The sequence below is a fragment of the Camelus dromedarius genome, chromosome X (assembly GCF_036321535.1).
Source record: "Camelus dromedarius isolate mCamDro1 chromosome X, mCamDro1.pat, whole genome shotgun sequence".
Lineage (NCBI taxonomy): Eukaryota > Metazoa > Chordata > Mammalia > Artiodactyla > Camelidae > Camelus > Camelus dromedarius.
Window position 1 is genome coordinate 44,657,113 of NC_087472.1, and position 16,775 is coordinate 44,673,887.

The following is a 16,775-nucleotide window of genomic DNA, read 5'->3' on the forward strand; positions in this document are numbered from 1 at the left end:
GATATTACTTTCAATGATCACAAATGTATCTTTTTCAGTCACTGTTAAATTGTCATTTCAAAATGTCACAATTACTTCACATCATGTCTGCTTTGAGTTTAGATACTTTCTAGCAGACAAATGTGAAAATCTAGGCTATTATTAGTCTTAAAATGAGAGTGTGTGTGTGTATGAATGTGTGTGTGTGTGTGTGTGTGTATATATATATATATATATATATATATATATATATATAAAATCTAAATTCCATTTTACCATGGTAGGTCATCTAAATGGGGAATTAGGTATATGCTTTTAGAAATTATCTTATTTCTGTTTAATTGCTATGGATCATTTCAATGTCTTTCATTGGTACATTGTTTGACATGAAAGAACTTCTAAAAAACAATGTATCCTAAATGATAAAAAGCTGGATAGAAATTGAACACATTGAATTCCAACAGGAAATAGTGTGTATTAGAGTAAGCTGATCTTTCTACTTAGGAAAAAAGACTTCTCAGGAATAAAACTACACTTGCTTTAATAGGGTAAAATATAACTTAAGACAAATAGTATTGTCTATAATACCTTAGGATGGTGAATTTCCAGGGGTTAATACTTCCCAACTAATAAATTATTCTATCACACATGAATTTCCTGCCTCTTGACTTGAGGAAATTATGGGTTAATTTGTGTCCTGATGGGTGTTCAGGGAACAAAGTTGTGACAGTTTTCCAGTGGCCAATATCTGAATTGCTTTTTTGATTAGAGAAAACTTTGAGTCTACTGTTGAGCATTTTCTCAATAGAGTTAAGACCCTGCTTGAAAAGTTGCACAGCCCTTGTCAAGTCACACACCTCCGAAGGAGATAAAGTTGGAGTTGAATAACATTCAGATTCGAATAATATTCCTTCTTTCCAAACTTCTAACCTCTTATGCCGCAACTCCCTAAATTTCGATGAAAACTTAGCATAAGAGCATGTAATATATTTTCCTAACAAAAGGTTTCACGTATCTTAAGCAAAACAAAGTGAAGTAATTCCAAATAATGAGAGTAGCCGGGTGGAATTAGAAAGCAATGGTAGGACGCTATGCCCATGACACTATAGATTCCATCCGTTGAGAATATTTTTATAGTGAAAGCATATGATAAAATAAACCAGCAAAAAAACATAGACTATAAAAGAAAGTGATATTGTTTGCTTTCCCTTGATAGTGTTGACGAGAAAAATCAGCACTAAATATTAACTTAAACATGGATAGTACTTAGTATGAAGTGCCCCAGTGAGGTTGAATTTCTGCTGTTTTATATTAAAATATCAACAGGGATCCTGGAATAGCAGTAATATTCTCTGCTAGAAAAAGTATTAATAATGGAGTGTTGTAACAGCTCCATACACAATGAATATATCTCTCAAAAATACTGTTATGTGTCATGTAAACAGGTTTTATACATTGAATAGTATGTGCAAGGCAGATAATGATACTTAATTTAAAAGGTTCTCTCTAAGAAATTTCAATAATCCTCTAACACACTGCAAAGAATATATCAAGGATTTGTGGGGTGCTGTTCATATATAAGCAGATTTCTTGATAGAAGCCACTTGAATAATGAGTGCAGAGTGAAAGATCAAGGATTCACAGTTCACACTCTTCATGTAAGAGCAATAAAATCTTGGTTTGGTGCACATTTTGTGAGTAGGTCAAAGTGTACGCACATATATCGTAAGTTTACAGAGCTGTATTTCGTGCATGCCTGATGTTACCTCGCCATTCAGTTCTTACATACTTCCGCTTGTTACCATTGCCCTTAAGTCACCTCATCATTCATTTGGGCGCCACGTTTAGCCGGCTACCTCCTACTCTGATCATTTTCCTGCAATCGTTCCTGTCTGACAAAGCTTCTGTTTATCCAGCAGCACTACACTATAATCACAGGAAGAATGAAAACGTTATTCAGCTATTATGTGTTTATAGATTTCAAATGAGCATATTTAATACACTATTACCTTGAACTGGGAGAGTGTCAGGAAGCAATACTATTCCAATACTTCATTCAATAAAAACAAAATATGGGAAATTATACATATTGTGGTTGTTATTTGGATCAACATAAATGGGCACGTTACTATCCTTACTCAATACCTGGACTTGAAATTTAGTATACTATGATCAGCATGGAACTTTTAAAATATTACTAAATTGTAAGATTGGGAAAGCAATCTAACTTGGCTCTGTTAAGCAGGGATTGAATAAACATATTAAAAGCACATGCTGCCTTTTGGGAAGGTTTCCTATCATTTACTATCACACATGCCTATGTGTTCAGCAGGGTTGATTAATCTCACTGGCAAATGTGTTACTGGTCATCGCTCATCTTCTCTGTGACTATTGGTCCTATATTGGCATGTCAAGCATATTTTACAACAATAAATTTATGGTACTATTTTAATAAAATTCATAACAGACCAACCATTCCAATTTTTTTTCCTCAATGAAACTTAGGATTTTTTATCGAAGCTTCACCACAGAAACAAATAAAATTTACAAGATCTCAATTAAAGGCAGTAAAAATTGAATACAGTAGTTCTCCAAGTTGGCTATGTATTTGAAACATCAAGGAAACTGAAAAAATACCAATGCCTGGGTCCCACCCCAGAGATGCAGATGTAGCTGGCCGGGAGGCAAACTGGGTATTGCAAGTATTCAAAGGTCCCTACGTGATTCTAACAGGGAGCCAGAGTTGAGAAGCAACTGGACTAATTGAGCATTTGCTATCTACTTGTTTCACACAGCCCAACAAAAGTCAAAAACCTCACCCACTAGGAACTTTCCTTTCCGAAGTTTAGCTGCATTGATTTGTGCCGTGAAGTGTGATTTTTTTTCTTTCCTGTTGCAAGTGGCTTCTTTGCTCAGTCTTCTAATGGGATTTCCTGTTTTGCAATAGTCACTGCAATTTTTACGGCTAATCCAAAGCAGAATGTTTTAAATCAATTTAACACCCAGACAACGTTACACAGGCATTACAGAGATGGTATCTTATCATCAATAAAAATGATACATAGCCTGTTCCAGAGTTACACAACAAACAATTCCCAGCAATCACCTTTATTACAGAATATGAAACAGATCTCAGAGGCAGTTCCTTTAATGTTAGAGATTTACAGCATTGCGTTCACAACCGCTTACAGTGGAAAAGACTGAAGGTCAGTATTTGAGATTTGCTCCACTACACATCTTGTTTTCACGAAAAGAAGGGTGATAATCTGTCATGTTCGTAAAGAGATGCACTGTTTGAAGCATTATGCACTTCAAGGAGAAAACCCGACTCTTAAATCAATGTTTAAAGTATATTTGGATAACAATAGCTCTCATTCATAAATAATAAAACAAGCTGTTAAAGGGTATCTGATAAATACTTTAGGCCAAGAGGAGTCAAATATAATGGGAAGGGATAAGCCATTTGAACAGAATAAAAATACAATGGCTTATGTGACTTGAGACCAAAATGTAGGTCCTGAAAAAACAAAGGTAAACAAGAAGCCACTATATTTTTGTAAAAGTTTAGTGAATTTATGGAACCTCTTACTTCTAAATGAGTTAGCTTGACAGAAAATCTAAGTACATGTGAGTGGAATGTATCTTTATTCAAGAAGAATATTCTATAATAGGTTTTTGTAGTAAACTATGCTACTTATATAAGACTGAGTTTTTGGTTTACGTGTCTATTTTCCTTTCTATACAATGGGGTCTTTGAGGTCAAAGAAACAATCTCATTCCTTTCAATATTTTCATCACCAAGCACAGTTTCATACCTAGAAACCATTCCATATACGTTTCTTAAATAAATGCCAAATTTTCATTAAATATTTACTAGGTTTCAAGTAGTGTGTTAGGTATATACTAAAGGAACTTATAAGACATCTTGAATTATTAATTCTTTATATCTCAACATAAGACCATAGAAGTTACTACTTTAATGTTTCTAAAGCATTAAAGTTAATCCTAGAAACTTCTTTTAAGCAATAAAGAAATAATTCAAGTAACTGAGGAAGACTAGTGTCAATAAATGGGTTAGGAAATTGACTAACATTGATAATATTTTGGTAAAATAACAGCTGATAATTAATTCTCAGAGGCTTCCCTGTGATTTAAGTAGGATACCTGCCCACCTTCAAGTTTAAATGCATAACGAGGGGCAAATATATGAGAGGTAAAAGAATACAAGGAGATATGCCAAACATAATGGATCTAACTTAATGGTCCCAGGATATGAGACTTTAAAATCTCAATTCTTATTTTTAAGAGTCTCACTATCTGACTCAGCAACCCTGGCTAACTCTATTGAAGAAATATGTGTTCAGAAGAAACCTTCTTAACCTTCCAATATAAATGTTGCTTGATAGGAAGGAGATGACACTAAGTCACCTGTTACCGAGGATGCCACTTATACTGCATTCTTTCCTTTTTTTTTTTATTATTGAAGTATAGTCAGTTTACAGTGTTGTGTCAGTTTCTGGTGTACAGCACAATGCTTCAGTCATACATGAACATACATATATTCCTTTTCATATTCTTTTTCATTATAGGTTCCGACAAGATATTGAATATGGTTCCTGGTGCTGTATACTGCACTCTTAAGTCCAGATAATTTGTTACAGAAAAAGAAATTATTTGAGTCTGTACTCTCATGCATTGCCAAACTTCAGCTACCTGCATGGGTCCAATCTACTTACACCATTTGTCTAAACATTAGTGAATGTTTGTTCTTGTCCTCAGACTACACTGCCTAAGGGACATAACTCATATAATAAATTGTCTTTACAATAATAAAGGAGTTGAAAGACTCAGTGAAAGTTCTATGTATGTTATTACTATAAAACTTACAAAATTATGAATATTAGAAAACTATGAAAAACTGGCATCACTGCAAAAGAACACGGTATGACACATGACTATGACATGTATATTCAGTAGAAACTGAAAAAGAATCCATCCCCTACCGGTGGCCAAGAGAGCAATAGATCATGGAGTCACTAAACCTTAGCTCAGCCCTGGAGAAAAACATACGCTTTAATGGAATAAACATGATTTATCTAGTAGTCCAAAAGAGAATGGTCAGCAGATATCTCTATAGCAATGATATTGGCAAACTTTATTAGAAAACATTAACCAATAAATTGCCTCAGAAAGTCTCTCTGGCTAGTTACTTTCAGACATCAAAAGATAGGAATTAAGAAGGTTAAAGCAAAATATTTTGTTTTCCCCTAAAATAGGGGAATTTTCCACTTCAAAGGTGTCATTAATTTAGTACTGAGGACATCTCTATCACTGTTTCTGACATGAAAATCTAAGTTTGGAATAGAATTGTAGTTGTTTCAATTGTTGGGTTGAGATCAGAGATATAAATCCTAATCCGAGCTCTGTAGTTTGGAGGATCAATTTCAATGCATCAGTAGTTGAGTTAGTCATAGTACCAGACAAGGCCTCTAAATTATGCACTGACTCACATGGCATTGAATGAACAGAAGCAAGGACTTTCAACAGTTACTAGAAAGAAAGGAATGGAAAACTGTCCAATCGGTGCAAATGGAAAGAGTGCATATGCCAAAGGCTGAATTTGTAACTACACCTAACACTAATGTTAAAAGCTAAAGACCTGGGAATAGTGTATTTAATACACATAAGAGTGCTATTGAAATAAACCTTTAAAATGCTTTCTGCTTTTCTACTGCTTTGAATAAAATATATTTCAAAACCTTTTTAAAACTTCGACTTATTTTACTTAAGATGTCACTGTCTGTTGTTTCCCATACATTCAGGATAGGGCAGAGAGCTGAAATGAATATGTATGATTTTATTTCAGAACGTCCTGGATACTATGCCACACACACAGTGAAAACATCTGTTTCTCAGAGATATAATGGGTGGATTTTGATGCTGCAAGGTAAGACAATGGTAGGTATGAAAGCTTAGAACATTTTCATGGGCGATTTAGAGTTTTCGGTAAAGGATGAGCAAAGGTATGATCATGTAACCACCTCCACCCCACTTTTTTTGGCATCAGAGCAAAGAAAAATAACATTTTTAAAGAAACAAAGAGTTCAAATTGGACAGTTCAGTCACTTGGGACCTTACAGAAAAATACTTGAAAAAATATTCAGAGCATCAGAGTTTTAGAAAGAGGCTACCCCTCAGCATTGATTTTCCCACGATACTTCTATGTACCCCAAAGAATAGGATTAGAACTGCCTGAATTAGGGCTAAGGAATAGTTCGCCATTCGTGGCACATATTTCTTTCTGTTTTACATGAAGTCAGGGGACCTTGAAAAGAAGATTTTAAAATCCCTGTATAATCAAGCATTTGCTATTACATGAGGAGAATACTCCACATTTTATTCTGCAAAATTAGAAATCAGATTCCTTTGGATTAAGTCACTTCTGTTCAACTCTTCCCAAAATGTGGAAATTAAAAAGAAGGCAAATATAGTAAGTGTTTATTAAAAGTGAAATATGATAGCATGCTGGTAATGGGGTTCAGCGCAGGCCCCCCAAATATATGCAACTTTGGCACATTGATTATTTTGAATTAAAGTAACTTAAGAAACAGCAAGGGGAAGGACACTCTGACTCTCTTTTGTACCCTAAAAACAGGAAATAGATTTCCAATGTGAAAAGTACCCTTCCTGTACAAGGAGAGAGAGACCCCCATCACCAGAGACAAGGAATTGAGGGCCAAGAAGGCTGTATAAACAAACCTTATTACATCTTTACTAATTTCACTACCCCCAGCCTAAACGCCTTTGCTGTGTCCATTCTTCACACATTTATTGTTTCTTTGTCTAAAAGGTATAAAACCTGCCTGCTTTGATCACTTCTTTGAGCATCATATTTTTATGAGCTCCCATATGTACAAAATTTAATTTGTTTTTCTCCTGTGACTCTGTCTTATGTCAATTGAAACGTGAGACCAGGCAAAGAACCTAGATGGGAAAAAGGAAAAAGTTTTCCTCTCCTAGACTAGGAATTGAAAGGATACAGAAGAAATATGTACTTGATTCACATGAACTCACAATCCAGGTGTGAACATTATACTTTTGTGTAGAAATGGACGGACAGGTCACAGAAGGCTTTATGGAAGAAAGTTTTCCAGAGATACTGAGAGAGGAGCAGCATTTAAAATGTCAAATGTAACAGGAAAGTAGTAAGCAGAAAATTGTGGGCAAATGACAAAAGGGTTATACTGTGACTGGAAGTAAAGATAAGAGATTGTAGGAGGGAATGAGCAATGGGAAAATGAAATTAATAGAGATGATTCTTTCAATTTAATAGTGAATTACAGCAACAGTTAAAGAGGATATAGCCTACTTAAGGGGGAGGGCTTTTTACGTCATATTTATTTTCTTTGACAAATGATATTTATGTATTTTTAAGAAAAATGTAAGTGGCATGTAGAAAGAGACTAAAGAGCTAGATATTTCAATCCCGGAAAGGGAATGAAAGACTAGAAAGGAACTCGGGTTACAAAGATGGTTTCCATCTCAGGTTGGTAGGACCTAAAGTAATCTGCTGATAATTCAGGGTTGGAAATTGTGAAAGGAATTTGAAGATGGTTGAAAAGGTTTGGAACAATCATCAAGGCTCAGGATAGAAAGTTAATGAAAAGAGAAACAAAAAGACTTCTGAATAAGGATGAAAAGCCAAGGGAGGCAATGATGAGATGGGGAGGGAAATGTAACCAGGAAGGAATTTCATCAAGTGGGATGGGTAATTGGAGGACCTAACGAAGGGAAAGTTCAAGTTAACCAGCTAGGAGAATACAAGGCAGGTATTAAAGTTAGGATCATTAAAAAGGAGGATAATGTTCAAAATCATGGAGCCCTTATAATCACATGAAAATAAGATCCGGAGAAGGCACATATGTACAGGTAAGGGCCACAGAATCACCAAACCCAGCAACAAAAATCAACAACATCAAAAACAAACAGGTAAGACAAAATGGATATTTATGTGTGGTGACAGCTACATTAACAGAAATCCTTACACTTTCATTATGTCAGGTGCAAGCAGAAGTCTTCTATAAGTGTAGAAGAGGAGAAACCCAAAAAAAATCAGACCAGAGGTGTCCTTCAAATTATCTGCCACTTTTTTGTCCCTAACCAAATTTTCAGTCACGACCCATTGAGTTGACTAAAGACTCTATCCCAAAGCAAAATAAGAAGCTGTTAAGACACTACCAAAGGACACACAGCGTACCTGCACAATAGTTCTGGAAGATCATATCTATGGAACAAATGAAGGAAAAAGGTAAATAGTTTGCATGTAGGTGGCAATGGTAAAATAGAGCTCTTAGTGTGATTTAATTTCCTCTTAGTATTACTCATATTCAGTCACATGTTTGAGAAGGAACGCTCCCAATTGCTGCAGATCTGGCTTCATGCATTTGCTAGATTATCATGCTCCAAAAAGTATGTATGAAAATAATCCTTCACTAAAGCCAAGGTAAGTGGATACATCTCTTTTGAAACATACCCTTAGAAATAGTTTCATTTGGAGATAACCTTTAAAACATATCTCAGTGTGCTAGGCCATATTGAAAGTCCTACATTATACATTTAGGGCAATTTATGAAGAAACTTCCAAACATTTCTGGATTGTTTTGTTCTTTTTTAAACACTTTTTTTTGTGCTATGATTCCTGTACAGTAAACTACACATATTTCAGATGTACAATTTGATGAATTTTAATAGATGTGTACACCCATGAAACCACCACCACATCAAGAACATTTCTGGATTGTTGAATGGGAAAAGGGAAGAAGTACCTTGGACACACTAGTAAAATGGTTACTTTAATGTATTTCCCTTCAAACATTCTCATCGCCTCCCTCTTCTTCATGTAGCCTTGGAGCAAATGGTTACAGAAATGACAGGGGTCTGGAAGAAGACAGGCCAATGACAGAAAATGGCTTTTATTCGCTTTTTTCCTGTAGCAATTCTTTCTGATAACCTCTAGCCTCGTCTGAAAGAAGCCACTTTGTAAATTCACCTCAGGCAAATATCAAGAAAGAAGAAATAGACTCCTTTGAGAATCTCAGTCAGTTCTGTTTCTGCCATCTCCAGTTTAGCACTTTGGTGAACAAACTCTCTAACAAGCATGGCCATTTGTGCAAAGCCTGAGGGCAATTTCAACTCGGTTTTAGCCAAAGGGGGAGGGATCTTGAAGAAGAATGTCTAAGTGGAAATGTTCAGGTTAGCACCAACTAAGGGAACCAGTTTGTGTTTAAGCCAGAAATGTTTGTTTGCTTTAATATTAACTGGATTCAAAAAATTGGACCCTTCCCTTTTAGTTGAAAATAAACATTGCAATCACTAATTTATTCAACCACAGGTGGCTCTGTGTTGAGAAGTGTTTTTTCCCCTAATTAACTCTTAGCCATTTGATACTGACTGGTTATAGAATGAATGAACGATGGAGTGTGGCATTGCTCTTACTTTGCTCTTTCAATGTCCCTAGCTTCTCTGTGAAATATAATCTTTTAGAAGGGAGCTAGAAAACAGCTGTCTATCTCTGTAACTTAAACCTCTGATTTGGAATCTGAAACTAGTCCTGTTAGGTGAGGCCTCTGAAGTCATTTAAATTTAAATAGATGGGGAAATCAGTGAGAAATTCTAGGTCCTTTGATGTTTTAGAATTGAAACGACAATAAAGCATTCATTTAGATACTCCATTCTTAGCTAAGATAACGTGTCGCCCTAATTTTTTTCCCCACAAATGCAGAATCCTTGTAATTTTTACTCACTCTGAATTAAACTGAATATAACAGTTATATTTTATAATTTATATTAAAAAATGAAATAGGTGAAGTTCAGGAGCTCAAGAGATTGATTCAACTTTTTATGGAAACATTGGCAATAAATTCAAAGTTAATGAATATTCTGACACTTAATATATTTAAGGTTTATAGCTTCTTGGATTTAATATCAAAAATACCCTTCAAACGTATACATGAATGCAATGAACCAAAAATAAAGGGCATCAGAGGACAGACCTAATCTCCATGGTATATGTTAACCATATTATATCAGCCTGGGTATAGAATGTGTATAGACTAGTGAAAACGACTTGATAAGGGTCTGTAGCATCATCATAGTTGACAGAGACATCTTAAAACATTAAAGATATTCAAGCTAACTCATAAAATACAATAAGACAATCATTTTGAGATAAAGAAGTATCTATGATTTCAAGTCTTCCCCTTTTCTTTGTCAAAAAAGGTATTCTGGACTTATGGTTATTACTGCAGGGGAAGGGGTTGTGAAGGGATAAATTGGGATTTTGAGATTAGCAAATACTAACTAGTATATATAAAATAGATAAACAACAAGTTTCTTCTGTATGGCACAGGAAACTATATTCAATATCTTGTAGTAACCTATAATGAAAAGGAATATATTCATGTATATGGATGACTGAAACACTATGCTGTAGATGACAAATTGATACAACATTGTAAACTGACTATACTGCAGTTAAGAAAAAGGTCTCCTGGACAGATTGCCTGGGTTCAAACCATGGCTCTTCTACTTGTAAGCTCTATAATCTACATCTATATCTATATCTATACCTACTACATATTTAGTCCTAACAATAATCCTATAAACTCTTCTACAGATGAGGAAACCATGGTACAAAGAGCTTAAATGACTCACAAGTAGTGTGTATCCTTGCATCCCTCTTCTTAATTGGAGAACTCTTCTATGACCTTTTGCTTTCTGGGAGGAGTTAACTCTCAAAAAACTTATTGATCCCAGGTCACAGCGATAAGATATATCAGACAGGCATTTGAAAACTCTCAGAAAAGCAGACTGATGGAAAATTCTCTAATGCTATTATTTGAATCCTCTAATGCTGTTATTTTAGTTTATCTCTCAAACACAAATGAGAATTCATTTTGACATTCTAGTTGGGCTCTATTTTCAGGTAATTCTCATACTTGATAAAGCCATCCAGGGTTAACAGATTATTTCTGGCATAGTCTAGACCACCCTTTTTCAAGGACAAAATTTGGTCCCTCAAACTAGAATAGGATAATTCATCTTAAAGATTATACTCACATTTAACCTAACATACAGTTATGGTAATATTTTGGTTCCTAATCTGGTCAGCATTAAGGCTTATTGAATTTAATGTCCATAATACCTTGCATCAGAAGTTTAAGGGAATTTTATTTCTTTCAATTTTAAAACATGATGAGGAAACCAAGGCATAAATTTTAGGAAAGAAATGTCAGTGAACAGCTGAAAAATTGTTTATTTTCAGTGGTAGTGCAGTTTAACAAATGAGGAATTTAAAATTTCACAATGTGTGACACAGTTTATTTTTTAATAGTAGCAAACTAATTTTTGTAGAAAGCTAGACTGTTCTTATCTATGTGAGAACTTAAAATTTTTGCACTGAAAGGGGCAAAAATATACAGTGGGAAAAAGACTACCTCTTCAATAAATAGTGTTGGGAAAACTGGACAGTTACATGCAAAAGAATCAAACTGGACTATTTTCTCACACAAAATAAGCTCAAATGAATTAAAGGCTTAAATATAAGACCTGAAACCATAAAACTCCTAGAAGAAAACATAGGCAATACATTACAACATCAATTTTGGCAATATTTTTTTTGCCTGTCTCCCTAGGCAAGGGAAACAAAAGTAAAAATAAACAGATGGGACTATATCAAATTCAAAAGCTTATTCAAAACAAAGGGAACCATCAACAAAATGAAAAGGCAATGTACTGAATGGGAGAATACATTTGCAAATGATACATCCAATAAGGGGTTAATATCCAAAATATACAAAGAATTCATACAATTCAACATTAAAAAAAAAACCCTCAATTAAAAAATGGGCAGAGGAACAAAACAGACTTCTTTTCCAAAGAAGACATACAGATGGCCAACAGACACATGAAAAGTTGCTCAGCATCACTAACCATCAGGGAAATGCAAATCAAAACCACAATGACACACCAACTCATACTGGTCAGAATGGATATCATCAATAGAAAACAAGTAACAAGTGCTGGTGAGGATATATCAAAAAGGGGCCTCTCATGCACTGTCGGTGGGATTTGTAATTGGTACAGCCACTATGGAAACAGTATGGAGTTTCCTCAAAAATATTAAAAATAGAACTGCTATATGATACAGCAATTTTACTTCTGAGTATTTATCTAAAGAAAACCAAAATACTAATTGAAAAACATACATACACCCTAATGCTCATTGCAGCATTATTTACAATAGCCAAGATATGGAAGCAACGTAAGTGTCCATTGATAGGTGACTGGATAAAGAAGATGTGGGGGGGGTGTGTGTGTGTGTGTGTGTGTGTGTGTATAAATATTATTCAGCCATTAAAAAAAAAACCCAAGAAATCTTGCCATTTGTAACAATATGAATGAATCTAGAAAGTATTTTGCTAAGTTAAATAAATCAGACAGAGAAAGAAAAATACTGTATGATCTCATATGTGCAATCTAAAAACAAAATGAAACAAAAACAGACTCATAGAAAAGGAGAACAAAGGGGTGGTTGCCAGAGGGGAGGGGGGTCGGTGAAATAGGTGAAGGGGATTAAAAGATAGAAACCTCCAGTTTTAAAATAAATAAGTCATGAGGATGTAACATACAGCATGAAAGATATTGTTAATAATATTGTAATAACTTTATATGGGGACAGATAGTTACCAGACTTATCGTGGTGATCATTTCATAATGTATGTAAATGTCAAATCACTACGTAGTTCACCTGAAACTAACTTAATATCGTATGTCAACTGCATTTCAATTAAAAAATCTTTTTTTTCACATTGAAAGGTGACATTCTAAAGCCCAGTTTCTCAGAGGACATCCATTTACTGATGAACCATGTTTAGTTTATAGTCTTTTTCTCTATGACCTTATCAGACATCATCATGCTTCATAGTCACTAACTTTTGCTGTCATTGTTAAATTGTGAACTGACACCAGAATGGTCCCTTTTATTGCTAGAATTTATCATAAAATAACTGTATTACCAGAACATTCACAAAGTGATGCTGTCAGCAGTATGTTGTTTTGGCACAGTGGGAAAAGAAAGTGTTGGTGAAAAATAAAATAAAATAAGACGTGAAAACTGCTTCCAGGACTGTGTAAGTGATACAAAATGTAGAGACAGCTCAGCTTGAAGCTCTCTTAAGGCAGAACCACAACATATGTCATCTTAAATACTTACAGTTTTAACTCCACTGAGTAGCTACTGTAGCTTCAGAAATTTAAGGAAAAAATAGCACAACATATTTTGAAATCAATTTTCTTTGAAATTTACAATCTTACCTTTCCTGCCTTTTTCCCCTCGGATTTCCGCTGATTTAGGATAAAATGAAGGCAAAGGAAGCAAAGGAAAACAAAACAAAACAAAACAAAAACAAAAATCAGCTTCAATTTGTTACTGCAAATACATTGTAGAAAAAAAAAAGTCAATATTCCCAGTGCAATAATACAAAATTTTGTTTTTCAAATGAAACTATTATCAACTGTTGCATTCCTCAGTGGTTTCAGTAAAGAAATATAACAACATTGTAAATCTCATGCAAAAATATCAAGAGCCATATGAAAATCTTCGATGGGCATCAAAAAATTAAGGTATATGGTTAGTTAACATGGGCATTGGCCAAAAAGAGGCCTCCTTCCAATTGGATATTCTCTTATTATATCGTTCATTTTCCATCTATTTTTAAATGAATGAGCCTTTATCTCAAGCATGAACACAATTCTTAAAAAAAAAGAACGAGGCTGGTTGGAGATGGATGAATTAGGAGTAAACATAAATATCTATATGGCACTGGATACTCCCTCTGCATGTTAACTTTGGTGGTTCTTAGGAGCACCTTAATTCAATTCTGTTCGACTAAATCCTTTTTGAATCCATCCTGGTAAAGTCATTTTGTTCACTTTCATTTAAGGCCTTTTTCCCCTATCCAACCTCAGGAGATGGGTTAAATTAATTCTGAAGACGCCATAGGCATTTGGGCCATTTGTCCCTTGGATTCATTCCCCTTTGTCGAGTCTGAATACATCATATGATAAAAGGATCGCATGTCTAACATTTCTAGCTAATGATGCTCCCCAAAGTCCTTTCTCCTCAAATTTTACCTCAGTTCCCTGTCATTGCTACAGTTATGCAAAAGTATCTTTGAGAGCTGTCTGGAATACAAAGAATGACAGAAAATTGGGGTGGAGATAGGGTTGATTTTGAAATAAGGGTAAATATAAAAAGAGAGCTACGATAAATACAGTAAGTGGATGAATGCTGTTGTGCAGTGGTTCCATAGGATTTCAAATAGACTTGTTCATGACAAAAAGTAAGTTGTTTTGGTAAGTGAAGCTGTTTTGATACAAGTGAAGTTGTGTCAGTATGTCATCATCCACATCTTTGCTTAATTGTAGCTTAGCTGCTCAGGGGCACTGCTGGGGTCTTAGCAATAAGAACATATGAAGAAGCAACAAGGGGGCCTTTAGACTAGAAATACCCAGAGTTCGTGAGAGCCATCTGAGAGTGTTCCGTCTGGGCGGGGTGAATCTTTGCTGATCCAAGTAGCTCTCTGAAGACCTTAGGGTATTAACTCTTGCCTCGGAAGGCGGATCCCTGCTCAGCAGTAATGAAAACTATGTAGTTGCCCTGGGGAAGGAGATCATCTTGCCCCCCAGGACCACTGTCTTCATTTCCTAGCAATGTGCTCGAGCAACAAGGGACTTCCATTTTAGTCTTGGCAGCTAGACATTTGCTCCCCGTTGGCTAAGTTCTCTCTCATAGAAAGGTGCACCTCAACTAAATTTGGATTTTCTTTCCTCCCTCCCTTGGCCTAGAACAGTAGTGCAATTAATCTATCATTGGTTTGGAATATGCTATTTCTTTATTGGCTAATTAAAACACTATCTTGTATGCTGTTGGCTTGGGAAATTATTAGAATTCCCACAGTGGACCTGTGTTAAATAAAATATTGGCAAAGACAATCTCAATCTCTGAGCAAAATTTGCCTTGAAAAAAACAAATGCTCTAAATTCTGTCCTCCAATGACTTATTCTCAGACCATAAGGGTAGATATTTTTTCCTGTCATTTTAATATAACTTAAGTTTCCAAAATTGACGTTGAGGCAAGTATCTAGACATGGGCACAATTCTATTATCTAAGGAAATCAAAATGTGCCTTTTTTTTCCCCTTCTACTTTGGGTAGTTATTTTTAGCCTAAGATGTTCATATTGTCCTTCTGTGCTGATGTGCTGATCAAATTCAGCCATCAATGGAAATTTCTTTGTCTGTGAAGGCCTAGCCTGAGGCTAATGCCTTGAAGAATCTCTTTCAAGAACATGTCCTTGGATTTGAATGTCTTTAAACAATTGGTATTTACATCTCTCTTTACTATGAATGATCATTCTTAAATAACAGGTTAAAAATGTCAACTCTTCAATGGCAATATTAAGGATCAAAAAAGCTCCCAAATTTTATCCATATCTAAGAAAATAACATTAAAAAATACCAATCCCTCTTTTGCAGAATCACAATGAATCACTTTTTATTTTCTCCATTAGAATTTACTTTCAAGAACACAGTAGATTTTAGTTAGAGGTTTTATCACTTATCACTGAACAATCCAAAATCTTCAGTGAGACAAATGAAGCAATGAAAATGTTAATTATATCTATTTTGATAAATTAGCGAATTATTAAAAAATAATGACAATATTTAAGGCGCATTAACATACTGAGGAGAACACCTCCTTACCACTGCAATGAAAAAAAGACAACTCCAGGATATCTGTTTATTTCCCTAAATTATATATTTTAATTAACAGCATTGTCTATGCTGTGCTACTTTTGCCCTTGAGATTTTCTATTGAGAAAAGCTTAAAATACATCAAGTAGGAAATATTAAAATGATAGTCTTTGCATTTATCCACACTACGCAGACACAACACAATCTTTCACCGTAAGTGGGTCCCATTGCATGACAACTAGACCAGCATTAGAATTAAAAGAAAGCACACAAAGATATTGGCAGGCACGTGAGTAGGTTGGCAAATTGATACCAGATTTGATGTTAGAAACATTTTTAAAAAAATCAATTCTGGAAGGGGAAAAAACATGCTGAAAAGCAACTTCTATTTTAATGGAGACATCATTTTTATCTCCTTCTTTAAAAAATGGCCCCAAAATGACCAACATTAAATCAACAAAATCATTGCCCAAACTAAATTATATATAGTGAAAGAGGGAGAAAAGTTCACCAGTCTGATATGGCCTCAGAATTTTCTATAATATACTTTAGTCATGTAGTTTCATATATTCTTATTAACCTCCTGGTGTGAATAAATTCTAACTCTTACTACCAATAGATGAACATTTCTCCTATTATACCTAATTTTCTAGATTGATAGAGCTGATTGACTGTAACTAATGAGAAAGAGGGGCAAGATATAGGATACAAGAGAAGTAACCAAGTTTGTTAATATCACGGGTATGCTCCAACTAGGAGAGCATCCTAAAATTTTAGTCAGCTCTCTTCTGCATCACACAGTGTTAGCAGAGTAGAAAATGGTGGCAGAGAAGCCATCATTGTGAAGACTTATTCAAGTAGACACTGAGGGTATAGCTGTATTGGTAGAGTTGAAAGAAATAAGATCAAATGATTTTGGTATTCCTCAATGTCCATGTGCTTTTGTGGTTTACCTTTGTCTGTTTTGGGGTCTGTTCATGC

At 34.9% G+C, this 16,775-nt stretch overlaps 1 protein-coding gene across 5 annotated transcripts in view; it reads right to left on the minus strand.

Moving 5' to 3' along the window:
* Positions 1 to 16,775, minus strand: part of PCDH11X (protocadherin 11 X-linked) — a 590,766-nt gene that overhangs the window by 252,743 nt on the left and 321,248 nt on the right. For 3 of the 5 annotated variants that reach the window (XM_031445558.2, XM_031445557.2, XM_064482995.1), the window contains exon 5: positions 13,354 to 13,383. The exons of the other annotated variants lie outside the window; for them this stretch is intronic. In XM_031445558.2, coding sequence (XP_031301418.1) covers positions 13,354 to 13,383 — 30 coding nt within the window. The remainder of the gene's footprint in view (positions 1 to 13,353; positions 13,384 to 16,775) is intronic. 5 annotated transcript variants of the gene reach the window in all.